Raw genomic sequence first — 22,332 nt, 5'->3', positions numbered from 1 at the left:
AAAGTTTAAACCTGACATTGACATAAAATGTGATTTCTGTAATGCACAAGATGAAATTACTGTAGGCCTACACTTGTTTTGGGACTGTAACTATACCAAACATTGTTTCAGAGAAGACCAAAGCAAAGTAAAACATTGTCTTCTTGTGCTCTCTTTAAAATCCCCCTTTAAATTTTGTCGCATTTTCTTGTCCTAACATTTGCTTATCTTTTCTTGTATTATTATTGTACGTTTGGTCTTTTTTTTCTTCTCTCCTCTGGTGGTTGTTCCGGTTCTAGTTTTACATGTTGATACTATTTGTTGTCTATTGTATATTTATATCTAAGAAAAAAAAAAAAAAGAATAACATCCTTTGATTTATTATAGCATTAATATGTTTCTGCTCATAATTTCTTTATCAGTGTTATAATTATTCGGCCTAATATTCGAACTATTTTACAAATTACTACAGAACTTTGTGTTAACCATGACGCTTTCTGATCAATTTACCATTTTGGGTGTGAATGCCATCTAGTGGGTTAGATGGTAAGCTGTCCAAAACAAATTTTTGACATCATGAACATATATGGGCGGTGGGCGCTTTGACTATTACCAAGCTCAATAAAACTGCCCTTACTAAATCAGAGAAAACATACAGCATGAAGATATTTGATCTACAATAATTGTTGTTAATGTTATTTTTTCGTTTCTTTTCATCAAGCATTTAATAATTTTTTTTTTTTTTTAATCTACAATATCATCTACACACATCATGTATATACAAGTTTGGGGTCAGTAAGATGTTTTAAATTAAAAAAAATTTTTTAGATGTAATTTGCTCCTGTAATGACAAAGCTGAATTTTCAGTCGTCATTACTCTCTTTAGTCTTCAGTGTCACATGATCCTTCAGAAAAAAGAAAAAAATCTATTTCAAATCAATTTTGTTCTTACCTTTTTTTTTCTATTCATCAAAAAAAAGTATCAATTTCCACAAAAATATTAAGCAGCACAACTGTTTTCAACATGTTTCTTGACCAAATCATCATCTTATTTTTTAACAATGTAGAAGTCTTTACTGTAATTTGTAATCAATTTAATGTGCCTTTGCTGTCTATTTATACATCATTTATACATAAAAAAATCTTACTGGCCCCAAACTTTTGAACGGTAGTGTACATAACCCACAAAGTTGGGTAAGCCACACTGCCACCTGCAAAAGCAGGTGAAAGAGAGAAAGAGAGCTGTAAAAAGAGAAAAAAGAAAAGGAACAATAAATGACCAATTCAAGGTTTCATAACAAAATGTAGTTGGTTTAATTAAATAATCAAAAGTGGCACAAGAAAGGTAATGTAACAATGAGAAACAACACTTGATGACACAATCTAGCACATAGTTTGCCTCAGCAAAATGCCTACAGTAGTTTCATAAGGTCTCATAAAAAAGGCACCTTTTCACTGCCTTGATTGAAAACGATTGCCTTTGGATACCCTCTTATCTTATTCTTTGACAGTTTGTCTGATTTACACAGAACCACTGTGGAGATTTCACAAAATGTCATTTATGTCAGTATCTCAAACGTCATTTAAAAATGTTTATAAACTTGAAATGAATCGCATTTGTACTTTCTAGAGCCTTAGAAGACAAATATATTAAATATTACAAATCCTTCACAAAACATTTTTTTTAAATTTATACACACAGAACACTGCATTGTTATACATGTATACATGGTATGGAATACGATAGGAAAATATATACATTGGGACATGCACACAATAACAGCACTTCCGTTCTTGTCGAACCTCTCCGCACTGACACAGGAAGTGATCTCCTTTGCTCTCAGTCAAAAATATAAAATCATTGACCCTGATCATGATTACCCATACAAAAAAAGGAGATGCTAACAGTTCCCTCCTACTGCGATTAAATATACATCCTGTAAAACGCTCACAGACTGAGACCATTATATTGCTACCATGCTTTCAGACAGAGGCTAAGTTTACAAGAACTGTAAGGTTTTGCTAGTTTAGTTCAAGCAAATACATGTAAGCTTTTTCATAACAATGAAATTATCGCATAAATCTCTGAAGATTAAAGTGCACAAAATGGCTCTATTCTATTGGCAAGTGCTCTTATGGTCCACAAGGATATACCTAGCTTCTTTTGTGTCTCAGTTTCATTCTCTTTATCTTCCACCTTCTTTCAGGGAGTTGATGCGGGCGCATATTTTGAGAGCAGGGCCGAGTTTGATATTCAAGGCGCTCATCAAATGGTCTTCGGTCAGCAGAAGCAAGGCCTGCCCGTCTATCTCTTGGGCTCTGAAAGATTCTGCAATGTCTTGACACCCTGAGACAATTTAGATGGGGTTAAAAACAGTAGCGTTAAAATTAAAAAAAGAATAATGAATAATCTGTCAAGACAAACTTTGATGTTGGATTGAGAATGCCAGCCAGACAGACAGACAGACAGACATTTACTGTTACTTTTTACCTGGTAAATTGGATATAAAGCTTGACACTTGATCCACCGACCACTGTGCTGGTTTTGGGTAGGGGGAGACATCTGTGGGAGACACCGGGTCTATGGGTGAGGTGGGAGCACTTCTCGTCTCCTCCACTGTTTGTCTGACTCTAGTCTCTCTCTCCCGTTCCTGTTCCGTGTGTCTGCGGAGCCTGGTCTTCATCGGAGCGGCCGTCCCATCTTCCCCCTCATGTGGTGGCTGTTGAAGGATTCTCCACTGCTCCGTGGTCCCATGTTTGGCCTAGGCGGGAGTAGAGTTTAGTAATGCTCACAGAACACAAACATGCACATTGTTTTACAGGCCTTGGACAAACCTGGTGGAAATTTTCCTCTGCGCCATTGAGCTCAGATCGATGGCCCCCCTCGCTCACACAGCGCCTGAGCGCACGGAAACGTTTGGTGTAACTGAACCTGCAAAAAGGTACATGGAGGTAAACAAAGGTTGTCTTTAGTTTAAAGTTAACCCAATACACTGACCAAAATCAGCCTTGCAGCTCGTAATGTGTGTCATGGGTTGATGTTTATCACAAACCATGACCACATCCTGTCACAGTGTGTATGTGTAAGTGTGCGAGTCTTTTTTAGGACAATGCTAGTGACTAGCTTTAAGTGCATGACTCACTATTCAAACATACTATATACAGTGGCCCTAAAAAGTATATGAACAATGTTGCACACTTAAAAATGTATGAAAGTCATTGCATTTAGATACAATATATAAAACCAAGCGGCATATGCAAACAAATGATGGAGCTTTTCTCTGCACTAACTACACAGTCATTTTGCGATGACCAGGAGGTGTCATTTTTAGTGTATCTATGAAGTCAGTTCCTCAAGTTCACACAGGTGTCCTAGTACAGTAACCACAGATATAGTTCACCACATTACCATTAAGCATGTTCCATTTGACAACCAGAACAGTTACATTTATTTATTTATATATATATACAGTATATATATATATATAGAGAGAGAGATTATCATTTAAAACCAACAAAAAAACTGTATTTTTGTTTTTCTTTGTTCTATATTTCTTTAAATATTTGTTATTTAATGCAATGCTATTCATACACTTTAAGGTGTCTAAACACTTTTTGCGTCCACTGTAAACATGCATATTAATTTGTTAAGCTTCTGATGGAAATACCCTTTTCAACACCACACAAAATATCTGTTTGAGTCAATTAGTCATGCACACCTCTGTTATTCTTGAAGTAAACTCTTGATACATGCAGGAAATCATGCTCAGGCCCTTCCAGTTGTGGTTTCTGACTCCACCAAGCAAGAGAGACATTTGCAATGGTGTTGATGGAGTGGTTGTATGTGCATAGAATACAATTTAGGCACCAATTCATTGTGCCAGACATACTAACAGGTTGTTTATTTTACTCTATCAATGTGGCATATCATGTAAGGGAGGTGTACCTCTTGGCACAGGATTTGGAGCAGAAACGCTTGGAGCGTGGGAATGTTTGGGCAGTGCCTTTCCTCTTGCAAAACTGGCACTGCAAAACAAGCTTGTGGGCCCGTACGATACCATCTTCAATGAGAAACAAGATGGAGGAAAACAGATTTTATATTTACACAAAATCCTGTAAAAAATATTGTTTTGCTGTAATGTTTCAGTTTAAAGCCTTGTGTGCTATTATGCTAAAGCTGCAATATTCTGATCCAAAACCTTGTGTCCTAAATGATGTACTATACACTATGCACTCAACCGTATGAATCTCATAATGTTATTTTGTCATGCAATATCAGAATCTAACAGCCCAACCCCATCTGCTACATAATTAAAGCTTTAAGTATATGACGTGTCCAACCTTCCACAGTTTGTTTTATCAGTTAGGTTGTTATATGTGCATCATCCAGGTATTTAAAGTACACTTTATTCGGGAGGATTTTCAGTGTGAACACATTACTCACACTATTTATACCACAAAATGGCATAGAATAGTGCACAAGTACGCAAATTAGGACACAACTTTTTTCTAAATGCTAAAATATTTTGATCCAGAAACTTGTTTGCGGCTATGCTAATGTTGCAATATTCAGATACAAGTGCTTTGATGCTAATGCTGAAATATTCTGATCCAGAACCTTGTGTGTCGCTATGCTAATGCTGCATTTTTTAAGTATAAAATGCAAAGCACACACAAATATTGTAATAAATAGTGATTTTTTTTAGTCCATTCCATTATTGTATGAAAGATCTGGAACAGGCCAATGGTGTCTTGCTTGTGATGTGGTCCTTGATGGCTTTGCTAATTTTACAATTCCCTAATTGAGGCAGCCATAAGTGGTTTAGTTAAGGATTACGTGGCATTTTTTGTAATAAAAGATGCTGCAATAAACCTGAAAAAGAAGTGTGTTTTACTTACTGTTTGTAACCAAATCCTCATCATCTGAGTCTGTGGAGTCTTCTGGAGGTTCTGAACTAGAAGGGATGAGTTCTGCTTCCCTCACCCCATTCACCCCAGACTCCTGGACAGGACCCACCATCAGAGATGACCTGCTCACCTGTGGGATTCAGAAGAAAACATAATTACAAATATTGCGAAATATTATTAGAATTTAAAAGAACTGTTTTGTATTTTTTTATATTTTAAAATGTTATTTATTCCTGTGATAAAGCTGCATTTTCAGCATCATTACTCCAGTCTGGAGTATCACATGATCCTTCAGAAAATCATTCTAATATGTAGATTTGCTGCTCAAGAAACATGTCTTATAATCAATGTTGAAAACAGTTGTGCTGCTTAATATTTTTTACATGATACACATTTCCAGAATTCTTTGATGAATAGAAAGTTCCACTTTCTACTACAAAGATATGTTATTCAGGCAGCGGTTGATAGATGTTTTGTTTACCGGGAATGGCTCCAGTCCCTCCTGTATGATAAATCCTTCCACCAGGTGTGTTAGAACCAAAGGTTTGGGCGCTCCTGATGGTTGCTGGACCTCTGTGGGTATCATTTGACTGACGGTGGGAGGCTGAACCGGTGGTCTGTCCAGCACAGGGAGAAACCTTGGAGGAAAGCAGCTGTCCACAGGAGACATATCTAACGGCTGAGTCATGGAGGACTGGATGGGTGACATGTCAGAAGAGAGGCTGGAGATTGCTAGAAAAAATGAAGACAGTTATGATATTACCAACAGCATCTATAAATGCTCCTTCATATCTCAGGACACTTTATGGAGTTCTTAGTTATATATAAAAGCACCAACTTTCTACACCATTAGACTCTGGGCCCAAACATTGGAAAAACTCAAGGGTTTACTGAGTTGAATTAATACCCCCCTTCCTCTCTCTCTGGTTTTATGGTCATTTTATCTTATTTTATTGTTCTTGTTCATCTGGTTAATTTATTTTTTCCTTATTATTAATCATATATTCCAACTGTCGTAGATTTCTCTCAGCTCTATTCTACTGTGTTTTTTTTTGTTTTTTTTGAATGGATTTTTTTTCTAACAATTCTAATAATCTGTAGTACTTATATATATTTGTGTATATCTTGAAGTATATTCTGTACGTTTGTTTATTTATTCATTATATATAATTTTTCTGTATCTTTGTTATCCCACTGATATAGTGCCCTATATATATTTATTTTAAATTTGTATTATCTTAATTATTGATTTATTCATTTTTATTTATAATTACTTGTATCTCTTTTTCTTTTTCTCATACTGGGGTAATTGCTAATTGTTTGTCTTCGTCATTATATGTCATGTTTAAACAATAAAAATTTGATAACAAAAAAAAGCACCAACTTTCTCAGATGTTTCTCCTAACACATTCAGATAAATTGGACAAATTTGAGTTTATATTGAAATAACTGAATTTATTTCCCTAACCCTAACTAACACTAACCTCTTCTGAAACTGTACAAGAGACACATGTGAGACAATTAGGTTATTTCTCAGGAGAAACATCTGAAAAGCATTAGACTTGGGCAGAAATCTCCATTTAATCTGACAGTTGTCTAGAAGAAATGTTAAAATTACTTGAAAATATTTGTGATATTTCTTTTATACAGATAAGTGACTCTGTGTACCTGAGTGATTGTCTGACTGGGTGGACATTTCCTCACACTGCTCATCTTTCTCAGCTGGCCATGGTGCGACTGAAGGCGACAGTGTCTCATTCTTCTGTGACGTCTTCATTTGGCTGTCAGTCCTCGAATCCTCTGTGCAGACTGTCATCTTACTCAAGACCTGAAATGCAGAGATGTCAAAATAAAGTAAAAGTAAAACAGTGTTACTGTAGAAGCATCATTAATATACTATTATAGTTTAGTTCATATTTCGAATTCTTTTTTCCTACTATGGAAGTCAACGGCTACTGTCAACTTTTTGGTTACCAACATTCTTTACAATATCTTATTTTGTGTTCAGCAGAAGAAAGAAACTCATACAAGTTTGGAATAACATTAGGGTGAGTAAATGATGACAAAATGTTCATTTTTGGGTGAACTATCCCTTTAGCGTTTATTTATTAACAAAATAACAAAAATGTAACGGAAATGTTTTTTTTATGGTTTTAGTTTCCGCTAACTATAATAACCCTGGTGAAAAAAGTAATGAATAATGATAGACCGATATATAGGCCATGAGTATTAATCAGACCATATGTGGCATTTTGAGATGGGTATTGAAAGATAACTGATTATCAAGTGTTTCTCCTTGTATCATTTCCAATTTTGAGCAAATTCTGAGTAAAATAACTGTTTGTTCAATTTCAGCAATTTGTCTATGCATCATTTGCCATCATTAAATTGTCTTTTATATGTCTATCTTGTTCTCTAGCTATCATATCAGCCATTGATTAACCCATATTGGCCAAGATGTTTGAGTGATCATGCATTGTGCTTCTTCTAACCTTCTCCGAAGTTTCACTTGACGGCTGATCTACGGCAACAGCCTGGGGGATTTTCTTTTGGGGTGCTGGACATTTCAGATCTTGAGGACTCTGGTCTAGTACATCCTTCTCCTTCTGTTCTTCCTTTCTGTCTTTTGAGTCTTTTAACGACTGGGCCGTTTGCGTGGGGCTCTGTGAGGTCAAAGGGGATTGTGGCGGCGCGAGAATGCTGCTGGTGGACACCAGGGGCAGCACTGGAGAAGGAGGAGACGCCCTTTGAGGAGACGCCAGCGGAGGGGTGGGGATGAGAGGGGTGGCCGCTGTGGTTTGTCTGGAGGGCGACAGCTGCACCAGCTGTGGGCATGGGTTTGTAGTCCGTAGCGGCTGGGCAGGGCACTCTGGTTTAGAGAGCACAGGCAAGACAAGCGGCTTCGATTGGATGAGATCGTGGGGCGGCGACACAGTGGCTGTTTTTGATTGGCCGTTGGTGCACTGGGCAGATGCAGAGGACAACGCGATCCTCAGCAGCTGTTTTGTGGCCAGTAAGGATCCACCGGGTGAGGAAGACCTCAAGGGCAAAGTCAGGGTAGGGGGTGTGAGGTGAGACCTCGCAGGGGAAGGAACTGTGATGGGCACTGAAGCGCTCTGCGCCGACATGCTTTGTGATGGCTGGGTGGACGGGCAGCGCTTTAACTCTGGAAGAGGCTTCTTTGGTGTGGCGGGGGGTGAGTTGGGGGGTGTATGCCTCTGATTGAAGGGGTGCTGGGGGATGCTGATTTGGCTGTGGGGCCTCTTGAGACCGCTGCTGTTCAGCTTCTGTTTTGCTAAGGCGTGGGCCTGTGCAGGTGCGTACAGGGCTGGAGACAAGAAAAAACAAGAAAAAAATTCACAGTTCGCAATTCAGCTTTTTTATTCCAACATATCTCTCCAACAAGGGTTGTAGTCCTACATATTTATAAAAAAAAGGTTTCTTATTCTCACCAAGGCTGCATTTATTTGATCGAGAATCCAGTAATAACAGTAATATTGTGAAATATTATTGGAAATTTTTTAAATAACTGTTATCTATTTTAATTAGTGCTGTCAAATCGATTACTGGCGATAAATCACATCAAACATAAGTCTTTGTTTACATGATATATGTGTTTATATATTATTATATTTATACATTATAAATATGTCTTTGTGTGTGTGTATTTATACTGTGTGTGTATATATATATATATTTTTTTTTATATATACACACACATATATTATGTAAACGATAACTTTTATTTTAGATGTGGATTTTTTTCCCCCTAGTATTCTTTGATGAATAGAAAGTTCAGAAGTACAGCATTTATTTGATATGTCTTTTGTAACATTATAAATGTCACTTTTGATTAATTTAATGTGTCCTTGCTGAATAAAAGTATTCATTAAAAAAATATTACAGACTCCAAACTTTTTTGAACATGTTTTTCTAAATGTTATTCAAATATTTGCATTATGTAGAGAGAGATACGCATGTGGCTGCTTACATGGAGGTGGAACTGTAAGATGGCGAACAGGTGTTGCTTTCGTTTGAGCTGTTGGGCTTTCTGTCTTAGTTGCTCCATCTTTCCCTGGAGCATTCGCTGGCTGGCTGGGTCTCAGAAGGAAGGTTGGTAATCTTGGGCACGAAAGCGGAGGGGGTTGGTTTGACGTTGTGGGTTTCAGTGGTAAGTTTGGAGGAATGGTAAGGGTGCCAGGTAGAGGTGGACGGAGAGTCAGACTCTGGAGCTGAAGAACAGAACAGAACAGAATGAGAGAGATATTGATGCCATACATTTGGAAAAACACCATATGTAGCATAAGCTAGATAAACAAAGTTTTAAAACATCAGAAAAACATAAAATATTATCTTATCTTTTGTTTTTGCGGTTATGTTACTCAACTCAACTTTTATTTATAAAGCACTTTCAAAACCATTAAAATGGACCAAAGTCCATTTTAATGTCATTTTGAATGTCAGTTACATGAAATTTACATAGAAAAAAGGTTTAGTTCACCTACAAATGAAACATTTGTCATAAATTACTCACTCTCATGTCGCTCCAAACCTTTCTTCAGTGTAAGGCGATATTTAGCAAAATGTCTGAGTTCCTCTTTCCATATTTTCAAAAAGACAAATTTTTTTTTTAAGATAATATTCTTACAATGTCTTACAGAAGTCATACGAAAGTTTTGTATGAAAAAAAAAACCCCAACCAAACTCAATGACGTCAAACATGAAATCATTTTTTAATGTCAATATCAATAAAGTGAATGAGATTTGAGAGCTGTTGAGGAGGGGAAGATTTTCAAAAAATAATTTCAAAATTTTGGGACCATGTCACCATTAGTCTGCTTTCGTTTTCACAGCATAGTATGAAACATTTCAGACATTCCCCTAAATTTTCGTTTTGTGTTGCATGGAAGAAAGTAAATGACAAAAGTTCATTTTTGAGTGAACTATCCCTTTAAATTCAGTAGACCAGATGCCTCTATCACATGACCATACATAATCGAGCTCACCTGTGTGGAAGGAAATCGAGGTGAGGAAGAGGAAGGGGTGGAGGAAGAGGAGGAGAAGGAAGAGGAGGAGGAGAGGGCAGGTACATCAGGCCGCACAGCAGACGTTAGAATCAACTGCCAGATGGCAAGCACAGAAAAAGAGAAAAATGAAAGAGAGAAAGAAAAAGAGAGAAGGTAAAAAGATAAAGAAAAAGTCCCAGTGGTGCAAAATAGAAGGCTGTTATTTCCTGCCTGTTGTGCTTTTGCTGTGTAGGTGTGATGGTGAACTTCACAGCACAGTGAAAAGCTTTTGATGTGGTCGAGTAAAATCTGTCCTCATCAGAAACATGCAAGCATGCATTGAGTGCAGACCTCTAGACACTAACCCTCCATTTGTTCAAGCCAACATACCAGCTGGTCACAATAGACCATGAGCTGAAAGTAATACAACCTGTAGACACCAATTATGAGTGCATTTATGTGCAGATTTAAGCAATAAATACAATATTAACAAGGACTGCGAGTAAACAGTGCAGTGGATCACAGGACAGAGGTTTAAATCAGTATTCATTAAGAGTCAAGAAACCAGCAAAGTGTGAGTGTGAAAGGGGGCATGGCGTCTGGGTAAAAAGACGTTTAAAGTGCATGTGAAGATCTAAAGATCTGCAGAACAGGACGTGACAGGTTGCATTACCATCTGGGCCCTCAGGAGCATCTGAGCCTGACTCGGATTCGGGCTCTTCCCCAGAAGCAGAGCTTGAGGGGAAATCTTACGGGTGGCCGTAGCAGCAATCGGATTATGACTTCCTCTCACAAGAGGTGTTGATCCAGCAGCAAGAGAAACCTGATGGTTAAGAAATGGATCAAATCAGTGGAAGTTAAACCATAAATGTCATGACAGCACCTATAAAACGAGCATCATTCTTGAGAGCAGGTGCTTCTATGTTGTTGCACACACACACCGTTTTCGGGGTCTGCTGCGAAGATGAAGCTTGGCTGAGTCTCTCACTAGGTGAAAAGGAAGGTGCCAGTCGGTCCCCAGACAGATTGACCTTCAGGAAGAGATGGAAGTTATGGTTACAGAAGAAAGTGCTTCATTATATTGTGCAAAGATTAAAAACAATAGTTACAAACAGTACTCTAAAAAGTTATAGTATAATATAATAATAATATAAAATAAGATATATATATTTTTCCTTTCCAAATGTGGATACTGAATAATAATTAAAATATATTTCCATATTTTGTTTCCTACTATGGAAGTCAATGGGGCCAATCAACTGTCTGGTTAACTGACATTCTTTAAAATATCTTCCTTTGTGTTCAGCAGAAGAAAGAATCTCATACAGGTTTGAAACAACTTGCGGGTGAGTAAATGATGACAGAATTTCCACTATTCCTTTAATGATCATATTTCCATTTATAAATTAATTTGACTGATTAAATTAATTTCTGTGTGTACGTTGGTGCTCTTATTCCAGTCTTTTGCAATAGTTTAATGAATTCCTTAAAGAAATGTAATGATTCTAAACTTGCTGAATTTTAGCATTAACATGTAATTTACATATAGTGAAATAATTGTCAATGAAAAATGACAGGATAATGATCAAAACATTTAACACACGCAATTGCTAAAAAGGGCCAACTCTGTGACAATTGGGAGCATGGTTTGAACAAATATACCTGCACCACTTTTCTGTTGGTGGGGGTGGGTTGATTGTGGAAGGTGGTTACAGTTGTGAGTGCAGGGGGGGTTTTCGGGGTGCCATTGGCCTGATGGGAAGGGTTCACCGCTGTGGTGGTCGTGGTGTTGACTGTGCTCTTTGCAGGTTCTGCTTTAATTTGTGACTCCTTGTCCATTGTTCCAGAGAATCTGGACACACGAAGCTGAAATAAAGTTGATCGTAAATATGTACATGTGTACTAAAGTTCTAGCACAAGTTAAGATATCAACCTTGAGGTCAATTGTCCATTTGTAAAATCTGCTTCCCAGTGCAATTGACTGTAGTAACCTATATATTTCCTAAAGAAGTGCGTATACATTATGTCACCCACAGGCAGGTCATTTGTCTAGAGACTCAAGCTAAACATGCAAATTTCCAACAGTTTACTTGTATTTGCTTACAGGGCCTGTCTTCCGACCTTATGCAAGATGAAACTCAAGTCAACCAAACAGTTTGAAACAAACTCTGCTTATGCACAAGAAAGAAGGGTAGCACATGACTGATGTGGAAACTGACAAACTTGTAAAGGTCTACTGAGTTTCACTAATGAAAGTTAATGAGCTAAATAAATGAAAACACAGCACATATATTTAGAGATTAGATTTATTTTACGTGGCTTCATTTATACGTTGAATCTGTTGATTCTGTAAACCAAGTTGCATGTGAGTCAAAATGTTACACCGTTTTAGTTCTAGCTGAATTTCTATCAGGAAATAAATCTCAAATCAGATTCAGTACAATTGGTGGGATCTTTTAAATTAACCAAATTAATAGTGCAATTACAATTCTGTATGTGCTGCTATTGTATGCTATACATATACAGTATGTATAGTAGAACTGATAATCCCACATTAAATATGAGCAATTTCAGAATGGAACTATCAGACTGTCAGAACTGTGAATTTAAAATGTGGAGTATCTGCAGAAATAAATGCTTAAACTGAACAACAGAGTATGGAATCTACCATCTGATCCTTATAAATTATACGTTATAAAAACACAATTTTAACTGGAAAAGAATGTAAAGTGTTCCAGCTAAAACCATGTTAATTGGTTAACTCAACTGTAAGTTACCTTTTAAATGATAAATAAAAATTATATCAAAGTGTAAAAGACGATACATGAAAATTTATTTTAAAACGCGAGGGAATTATCTTATAATTTATAGATAGAATTTGTAGGCTATTATATTTAAAAAAGCAATAAGCTATGTATCTTTTAACAGTAAAATAATGTTAAATTATGTTTTAATATGTAAAATGTACAAATCACTTTTAAGGGAAATTTTAAGGAACATCTCAGAAGTTCATGCAAAAAATTCATGCATGACATTTGTTTGGATTTTATTAAAAAAGTTAGTTTCTTTTATTTTTGTTATAAGTTATATACATTATGGTGTTTTATTTTACTTTAATGGTATTATTTTAGTGTAATCTAATGGTGTTTGTGTGGGTAATTGTGCTCTTTCTGTTACTATTGACCTCAGATGCTTGATAGGTCAAATAGCTCACATATGTTGGTATTAACAGTACATCGTTTAATAATATGTACAGTAAGGAAGAGTAAAATACACAATCACCAAAACATCTCCCTAGCTGCTTGTAATATCATCATTGTAATTTTATGGTTAAGTTCTGGAAACACACAGCTGCCAGTTTATTATTATCATTATTATTATTTTACCTTGAATTTGACCAAAAATGTATAGTGTATTATTATTATTATTACTACTCACACCAGGCCGCAGCTGAACAAAAATGAAGCATCTGAGCATATCTGCCTAAAACGAGACAAATCGACTACATTAATAATGTGAAATCGCGCCATGCCTGCGCCGTGAAGGCGAGAGTAATGCGCTGCCCTTTGTTTCATACGAGCCATAGAAATAAAAATCCCGAGAGCAAATGAAGCATTCGTATAGTTCTTGAACATCAAGGCTGTCCGTGCAATAACTGTGAAACCTGAACGACATTAATGGACACATACCAGGAAGCGCCGCGCGCACAGGTGCCAGAATGCCACGCGCGTTTTCAATGTTTATGCGCGAGCCGCAGTCATTTGTGAATAAACACCCACTGTGATTCCCAAAAACCTCCCCGTATTTGTCAAAACATTTCGACGGCCTATAACGGAGAAGGTTAAATCGCATTAAAACCAAATGCATATGTCCAACAAAAAGCCCGCTGAATACGACTGTGTCTCGCAGAGTCGATGCATTTACGTCTAGTTCATTCCACGGGTCATTATTTTGATCATATATTGAAAATGGGCGTGTGTTCGTGCAGTGACAGCTAGAGCCCCCTGTACGTCCCTGAAGACCTGCACTTCCCTAAATGATGGCGTGGCGTGATATATATAAAAGCAGCTGCCTTTTATCGAGCACACGAAATGCACACGGCTACAAATCACCGTAACTTGCTGTGCATCGAAATACACAAAATGAAAGTCAAAAGAGAAAATGATGATGCTCTGTGCGCGAGCGTGCGCTCCTCCCTTCCAACCCAGCCGGTCGCAGACCTTTCCTAAACATCCGTCTTTTAACGTGTGATTAATGATCGTTCAAGGTAATCCTACCTGTCCGAAGTCAACGGGCTAGTTCTCCCATCACACACTGACCGTTTTCAGCGACTGCTACAATCCCGTCATGTCCTAATGCGTCAAAGTAAAAGTAGAGAGCGATAGAAATTCATCGGGGCGGTGAATGTTACAGCACCGCTTACAGTGTAGGAGGACCGTACACGCTTCTGTCGTCGAAAAATACATGAGGAAATGTACCTACCTACCTACACTTTGCAGAAGGAATAAAATGCTTATATTTGTCCGCATATCATAACCCAATTCTATTGTGTGCACGTGTATGTATCTGTAAAGCGAATACCATGCAAATAGGCTAAATAGAGCTTCTTGAATCAATTAGCCTACTGAATCTGAGTAAATGACCACAGAGCTCTCTTTAATTTTCTTTTTTCATACATGTACGGCCACATATTTAAATTTTTATAGACCCATTGATTAGGCCTATCTTTTCATCTTTGAAAGTGGTTTTGTGGAAAGTAGTTCCATTGGTTATCTATATGTTTGCATATTTTGTTTTGGGGTGGATTCTGTAAAAAGGCCTGCTGTAAAAAAAAAAAAAAAGAAAGAAAGAAATTAAAGAGAGCTCTGTGGTCACTCACTCAGATTCAGTAGGCTAATTGATTCAAGAAGCTCTATTAGCCTATTTGCGTGGTATTAGCTTTACAAATTTTTTTAGGTTAATTGAAATAAAAAAAATTGTTAATACAATGAAGGAGATTGGTTTAATAAATAGAAACTTAAAATAGTATGTTACCTGAACCATATTAATTATCTAAATTGATTTGACAAAAGATCAAAAGTTGTGATAACAAATCATGAAAATATTTTTTTACAGTGTGGATTCAGGGTTGGAGACGTTCAGTTTCACCAACAACAAAAAAAGAGTTCTAGCACAGAGAAGCATTTGCTGGGGATGCAATTTTGATGCCCTCTGACACTCAAGTTTCATGATCCTTCATATTGCATTTCACTGACTGCGTGTAAAATAGCTAGGCCTAGAGGTCTACAATGCACCGGGTTTGAACCGCTTTAATAAAAGCTAGAGGCTTAAGTTTTATTAACTTTATTTTAGAAAATGAATAGAGCAGCCCACCGACACTCTTATTGTGCAACTTTAGGCAAGTTTAGGCTTCGTTTAGAATCGATTTATTTTTAGCTTAGCCTATATATATATATATATATATTTTTTTTAATTACGAAACAAGATTTTCACAAAAAAAAAAACATTATAACGTTACTATATTTAGCAAATATTTAGAAAAATGTATTTAAAAAACATTTTTTTCAATAGGCTTGTTTTCAGAAATCGCTTCCAACCTTCCAACAGGGGTGGTAACCATAGCAACAGTATACACCTTGGTTAGGCGATCCACAAAACACAAATATACTGTGATTATATAGATTTTCACATCCACAATTTTTTTTTTCAAAAGTAAAGGAGATTCGCTAAAAATCATGCATATCTATCTCATTATTATGATTAGTAGTAGTAGGCTAGTGGTTACTATGGGATACCGAGGTCACCACAGTGTACGCCTTGCGCGCTCATTATAATCGGATCACATGCACGCGGTTGCGCTTTTCACGGTTGTCCACTTGACACGCACGGCTTTGATACTTTCTCGTATTTGAAGTTGATCCTTTTGAATGAAAATATCTGTTTTTTTTTTCTGGCTGAAACCGGTACATTCAAGAAAAAGTTTCATTAACGGAATAAGGAAATTTGGGGATAGGTGAGAGACATATGAGAGGTTGAGTGCCTCAATGTTAAAACTGTAACTTAAATATGCCGGACACGAGACTTATAAAGCCGAAACCTGTTGCAGCGAAACCTAAGCATCTGAACAAAAAAAGCAGTACAGCCGAAACAACACCTGCCGTCAGAAGCAGAGATGTCGGTGTCGGTCACCGCAAAAGGGCCTCAAGCTGCCCAAGATGTGTCACCGAATACAAACCCAAAGCGACGGAGAGAAGCACCAAAGCAATAAAGGAGAAACAGTCCGAGACTTTACCGAGGTCAAAACCTGCAACATGTGCACCGAAGGAACAACCAAAATCACATTCTCTTTATGAAATCCACAGGTAGGAGGAATGCTATACAGTGCCAGAGGCCCCAAAAAAAACATATGGTGGATCAGGTCTTAATCCAAGCATCAGCATTAAACTGTGTAGTTAATAGTTGCCAAAAGTAAATCCTGTAGAGCTTGTTTTGTTTTGCTCACTGACCTTTTTCTTTTTTGTATGGCAGTCAAAAAGCATTTACAGTATTTGCACCAAACCCAAAGAAAAGACAAGACATTCAGCAAAGTAAGTTAGGCATATGCTGTGCTTCAGCATCTCTGATTTTCTTTTTATTTCTCACTGAATGGGTGATTTTTCAACTGGGGAACCTTTGAACCCCTTGGATGATTTAAAAAAAAAATTATGTTTAAAAAATAATTTCAGTTAAATTAAGGATTATAGCATTCTTAACCGTGTCATTAATTCATTATTTTAAAGAGTGCTTCTTTTTCTTTTCTTCCATTACTTTTTAACTTCTAAATAATAGTGTCACAATTGAAGTATTGCAATCAAGGGACATTTTTTTAATTAAAATACATTTTTCAGTTCAGTTGGTATTTGTTTACATTTTTTTATAACAAATAATCTGTCTCCAATGATCCTTTCCTCACACAATTTTAAAAGACAGTAAAAAGTGTCAAGCCTATTTGATGTAAATGTAGTGTGATGGATTTTCTAATGAATAAAATAGTTAAATGTATATCAAACTAGCCATAACTCTAACATCTAACCTTATTCCCCTTTTCGGCCTAACATTCTAACACTTTGAACAAAATGTACTAAAACGTTCTGTTCTTTGAGTATTGTATTCATGGAAAATGAAAGTGCTGACCATGACAAAATCAAAAATATACTTTCTGTATTATGTCATGATATATTGAGTAATCAACTGCCAGTAACAGAGGCTGAAAAGTTGGGGGCTTGCTTTCACCAATTGAACCAATCATATTGATAGAAGGTGACATGTTAGTAGATGATCTTATTTGTTGTGTCTGTCTCTATTCTATAAAAACTGTTGTATTCCTTTTGCGGGTGGGATTCTCTCTGAAATTGGTCGGAGATCCTCCGGCCGTGATGTAGGCAAATTTCTTCTTCTTGGGGGAGATTGTCTGAGAACTGCTCGGGAACTCTCCCGGCCGTGATAAAAGCATCGGAAGGACATTTGATGAAGACTGTCTGTTTATTATTGCTGCGCAGCAAGTTAATTAGTGTAACAATTTACAGGTTAGACAACAAAGACCTTATTTCCAAGTGATAGTGTCAATAGAGGGCGAGACGTCATTCGACTCTTTGTGAGACTCTTAGGCGGGGTTAGATTGCGGTCAGGTAACTTTAATTCTTGGGCATTTTTATTAATGCAGTAAGAAAATCTACGCTTAAGCATCAACCCGCCCGTTCAGAGGTAACTCAACTGAGTATAATATTTTCAGGTGTCAAAGGACACCCGGTTCAACCTAAGTCAGGCTGTGGGACAAATCTACCACAGCCTACTGTAAGTTTTACAGTTACTTCAAAGTAACAAGAGCACAATCATCCTTATAGGCTATCATACTGAATTCATTTTATGTTTTTGTTGGTAACACTATTTAAATATGGGATATTTCCTGTTTTTTTTTTAAGTTTTATAGAAGGTTAAGCTATCAACACTCACTGACTGAATGCTTGGCTGTTTAACAGAAGCAGAAGCAGAACTGGCAGCTCTGGAGGATCTGCGCTTGAGTCGGGCCATGGGTTACATTTCCATATCTCCTAGTACTGTGGGTGAGTCATTCACCAACCATGTCAGAAAACAAATATGTGAAGTCTATTTGAAAGGATTCAAATGAAAAGAATGTGTCATCACCACTAGGGGGAGTTAAAGTGCCTTTTTTTTATCTTCCTGGGACCCAGGAATACATTTTTGTCCACTGTAGTGGACATTATATTTTAATGAATTTCTCTGACACCATACATGTAACAGTTTCACCATGACAACAACTTCTCCTTGATCTTTAAAAATGACTGACATTAATTGAGTGATTAAATTTAGCACTCTTATGGAAATATGATATTTTGTCATTATAATTTAAATCTAACTCATTTTCAAATTGTTTGTCATAAATCAACATCTCAGGGAAAAGTTATGTGGTTTCAAATCAAAATATGACTTTCTGTTTCAAAACAGGGCATTGATTTTATACATGTCCACTGTTGAGGACACCAGGACTTAAAGATACAATATGTAATTTCTTTCGCCGCTAGGGGTCGCAAACCTCTTACAATAACAAAGGCGTAGGTTGATGATGCAACATTTTCTGCGGAATTATGGAACTTGTCGTCAAGCCGATGGATCTAATAATGTTTATGGATGAGTAAATACATTGATGTTTTTTTATCATGACTGTGGTATGAAGCAGGGCGCGATTGCTAATAAGATATCAGCGCCACACGCGAATCCCGCGGATATAAAGGAATAGCTGCTAAGAATATTTAATACTACCGATCTACCCACAAGTGCTGAATCACTCAAACAGGTCAGTTTAAAGCTTCTGAGGTAACGCAGCGCTGTTTCACTTGGTCTACACACTATCACACTAAACAGCATTTGAGTGTGTTTAAGTTATACTTTTATTCAGTGTTAGTTTGTTGGCTATATAGCAGTAAACTAGATCAACATTAGAATAACATACAGATCATATTCTAACATTCCATCATGGTGAACTATTTAACATTGATTAGTTTTATGTACATTTGCTCACTGTCTAATAAAGTACATGTAAGAGCTCTGTCAAGTCGAAGTTATTCGCGGACGTGGAGCTCTCATCTCGAAAACGCCACGCAGATATTGATCCTCGTTTTAGTGCTCCTTTTCCCCCCCAAAGTCTGCTTGCCATGGTCCATAATGTTTGAACGAAACAACAACAGCGTGCAGCTAGACCTTACGCACTACGCAGTTGTCCACGTCTGTCGTCATGGTTACTATGGCAGTACTACTAGCAGAAACCAGAGATAATGCGGATATTACGTTATTGACAGGCGACAAGTGAACAGGAATTCCGGGACGGCCAATTATTTAAAATTGGAATTTCTCTGAAATTAAAAATCTTTGGGAACTTTTGAAATATTGTAAGTACACAACTACAGGAAATATATCACACTGTGCAAGCGATTTTTGGATATTTTATTACAAAATTCTTACATATAGTACCTTAAATCATGTTTATCAGGCATTTTGGGAGACTAGTGAATAGGGAAAAAAATGATATCAATATTCCTATGAAATATTAGATATTATTATGAAAATTTTGCCAATTATTACTCCTATTATTACACTTATTTTTTCATTAAATGTTGCCCCAGGAACACATTAATATGCTAATTAGATACAGTGTATGAATTTATGGACATTTTACCCACATATTACAAAGTAAATGTCACAAATTATAAAGTAAATTGGTATATCAGTTAATTCCATTATATCTTTCATAACAACATTTGTTTAAAAAAAATCCTGAAAACCTAAAAATTGATTGGTGAATGAAAAAAAAAAATCCCATTGTTTCACATGTCATTTCATGTCTTTCTATTTTTTAAACAACTGAGTGGTGTCCACTACAGATACAGCATAACATATGATTAAAATATATAAAAAATAATAATAATACATTTCCTCCATTTGTTTATCATGCTCTAAACAATGTAATGGCATGGGACAAGTACTAAATAATAATAATAATAATAAAAACATCAGGGTTGCATTTCCCAAAGCAGAAAAAAAAAAGATTTTTGAATTTAGTTTTTTTTCCCATGTCACCACATTGTTTAGAGCATAAGAAAAAATAGTAAAAAAAAAAAAAAAACATTTTTGAAAATTGATATTTTATTCATATGTTATGCTATGTACTCTGTAGTGGACACCAGGACTCAGTTGTTTAAAAAATAAAATGACATGAAATTATATGTATAGACAAAAACAATGGGATTTTACTTTCAATCAACAAAAATTGTTTAGGTTTCAGGATTTTTTTTAAGCAAAATTTGTATAAAGATGATTCTCAACTAAGTTATGAAAGATATAACGAAATGAATTGATACACCATTTTACTTTATGCAATATGTGGGTAAAATGGCCATAAATTAATATTCCCATTCAATGCAATGTATCTATACACTGTATCTAATGTGCACAGTAATGTGTTCTTGGAGTAACATTTAATGAAAAAAAGAAGTGTAATTTTTTTTCTTACATATCTAGGTCTGTGCATCATTCATGTGGCTACCACCGTTTCTGGCAAAACCAGCCAATGCTCCACAGGAACATGACGACCTGCAACCTCCTGTTAAGTGGGGCCATTCATTTCACTGGATGTTTGGCCACCTAGACATTAAGAATGTTGACTCTGTTTGGCCTGCAGTGCATCAGTGCGAGCAGTTTCTTTCGCCATCAGCGCCGCTACACCATCCCTGTAATCGTTCAGGCCTGGCAAAACGATCAAGCAAAGAATTTTAGTGACCTACGGGCAATGGATGGCGGGCTAGTTCTTGCTGGTGACTGCAGGTAAAAACTGGTGTCTGGTGATTGCGTAAAAAATAACCGTTACTAACCAAAAACTACAAAAACTGGACTTTAACACCATTTTGGAGACATTTCTAACTTTATTTACATATCTTGACTGCTTTATGTACCAATTAATCGACAGTGGTGTTTAACCTGCACCATGGGCTTTAATCAAGCAGCACTGTTACTACACAGCGAAATCCAGTAAAGAAAAAAGAGATCTAGTGAGAAACATTCACATTTCTCCGTTATTAACGGATCAAACAGCGCTGACACGGAAACCAGGAAGAAACATTGTGCCATGAATGAACTATTCAGTGTCCACAGATCAGCAACATTCACCATGGACAATTACATTCAACATTCAACATTTTAATAATAATATCTAATATTTCATAGGAATATTGATGTATAATTTATTTCCATATTCACTTGTTGTGTCTCCCAAAATGCCTGATAAACATGATTTTAGTCCTGATGTCCTCTACAGTGGACACGTTTGAAATAAATGCCCTGTTCTGTAACAGAAAGTCATTTTTTTATTTGAAACCCCACAACGGTTTCCCAATGTTGCTTTATGAAATACAATTTGAAAAGTAGTAATTTAAATTATAATTATAATATATTATCATATTTCCATAAGAGTGCTACATTTGATGACTAAATTAATGTCAGACATTTTTAAAGACCAAGGAGAAGTTGTTTTCATGGTGAAACTACAAAACATTTGGTATCTCTGAAAAGCCCTGAATGGGCTCTTTACAGGACACCCAGGTGTGACATGTGACATGTATGATGTCAGAGAAATTCACTAAAATATAATGTCCACTAAAGTGGACAAAAGTCTATTCCTGGGTCCCAGGAGGATATAATATAGACGCGAGTTCCCTCGTTACCAACCGAGTTCAACGGAACTTGCGACCATTGGCTTATGATGGTTTTGGGAAACTCATCCCAGGATGGTCTTACACAATTGTAAAACCATTAATGAGTGTGGTAACTTACAAATACTAAATACAGACGATCCCTGGATTACCACATTTGACAGTCAAGATTTCTAGATGCGTCAATTAGTAAATATAATCAATATTTTCATAGAAAATAATTATTCGTAGTCTGGTTTAACCATGTCTACTATTTCCCCAGGTGGATGCCTAACTCTGGAAGAGGTCAGGGCAAAACAACAGCAAGAAATGCAAATCAAGAGAAGACAAAAGCAGGTATAAGACTCAAATGATATTCCGTGAAACAAAACTTCTCCATACATAACAAGCACAATAATCTCACGAATGCCTTTTCCCCCTTTCAGGTTAAACATGTATTTTAGAAACTTCTTCAGTTGTGCAAGAATAAAGGTTAGAATACTGCCGACAACAGATGAACATTTATTTAGTTTGCTTTTTAATTTTAAAAGTGCAGCTAATTTCCATGGACTTCCCGATGTGACCTTATATTCTAAATGTATATTATTCACCAAGTCTTTATGAAATATTCCTGTATGAGTTTTAGAACAACATCATAAACGATGTTGTTTTAAACGCTGGACATTGTTGTTGATTAG

The 22,332-nt window shown here is 36.5% G+C and overlaps 2 protein-coding genes across 5 annotated transcripts; one reads left to right on the top strand and one right to left on the bottom strand.

Moving 5' to 3' along the window:
* Window positions 1–1,269: 1,269 nt before the first annotated feature.
* si:ch211-230g15.5 (polyhomeotic-like protein 3) lies at window positions 1,270–14,323 on the bottom strand. 4 transcript variants are annotated; one of them, XM_056249120.1, is made up of 14 exons: window positions 14,171–14,323; window positions 11,556–11,759; window positions 10,835–10,924; window positions 10,567–10,716; window positions 9,894–10,007; window positions 8,879–9,119; window positions 7,380–8,215; window positions 6,556–6,715; window positions 5,369–5,619; window positions 4,879–5,017; window positions 3,926–4,040; window positions 2,815–2,911; window positions 2,471–2,741; window positions 1,270–2,326 (listed from the first exon to the last, which is right to left on the bottom strand). In XM_056249120.1, exons 2-14 carry the CDS (start codon window positions 11,730–11,732, stop codon window positions 2,166–2,168), a joined length of 2,802 nt encoding a protein of 933 aa, XP_056105095.1. In that variant the 5' UTR covers window positions 11,733–11,759; window positions 14,171–14,323; the 3' UTR covers window positions 1,270–2,165. The 4 variants fall into 4 exon arrangements, with proteins under 4 accessions (XP_056105095.1, XP_056105097.1, XP_056105096.1 ...); XM_056249122.1 differs by having other exon boundaries at window positions 14,213–14,237; XM_056249121.1 differs by lacking the exon at window positions 14,171–14,323 and adding an exon at window positions 13,583–14,155.
* Window positions 14,324–15,708: 1,385 nt separating this feature from the next.
* zgc:194621 (uncharacterized protein LOC795037 homolog) lies at window positions 15,709–22,274 on the top strand. The gene is made up of 5 exons (XM_056249140.1): window positions 15,709–16,255; window positions 16,422–16,480; window positions 17,912–17,995; window positions 21,918–21,991; window positions 22,081–22,274. The coding sequence occupies exons 1-5, from the start codon at window positions 15,960–15,962 to the stop codon at window positions 22,096–22,098; spliced, it is 531 nt and encodes a 176-aa protein (XP_056105115.1). The 5' UTR covers window positions 15,709–15,959; the 3' UTR covers window positions 22,099–22,274.
* The last annotated feature ends 58 nt before the right edge of the window (window positions 22,275–22,332 follow it).

This window comes from Rhinichthys klamathensis, unplaced genomic scaffold (genome assembly GCF_029890125.1).
Source record: "Rhinichthys klamathensis goyatoka isolate OS25496 unplaced genomic scaffold, OSU_Roscu_1.1 h1tg000059l_1, whole genome shotgun sequence".
NCBI lineage: Eukaryota > Metazoa > Chordata > Actinopteri > Cypriniformes > Leuciscidae > Rhinichthys > Rhinichthys klamathensis.
The sequence above is the reverse complement of the archived record's forward strand: the minus strand, read 5'-3'. Positions and strand labels throughout refer to the sequence as shown.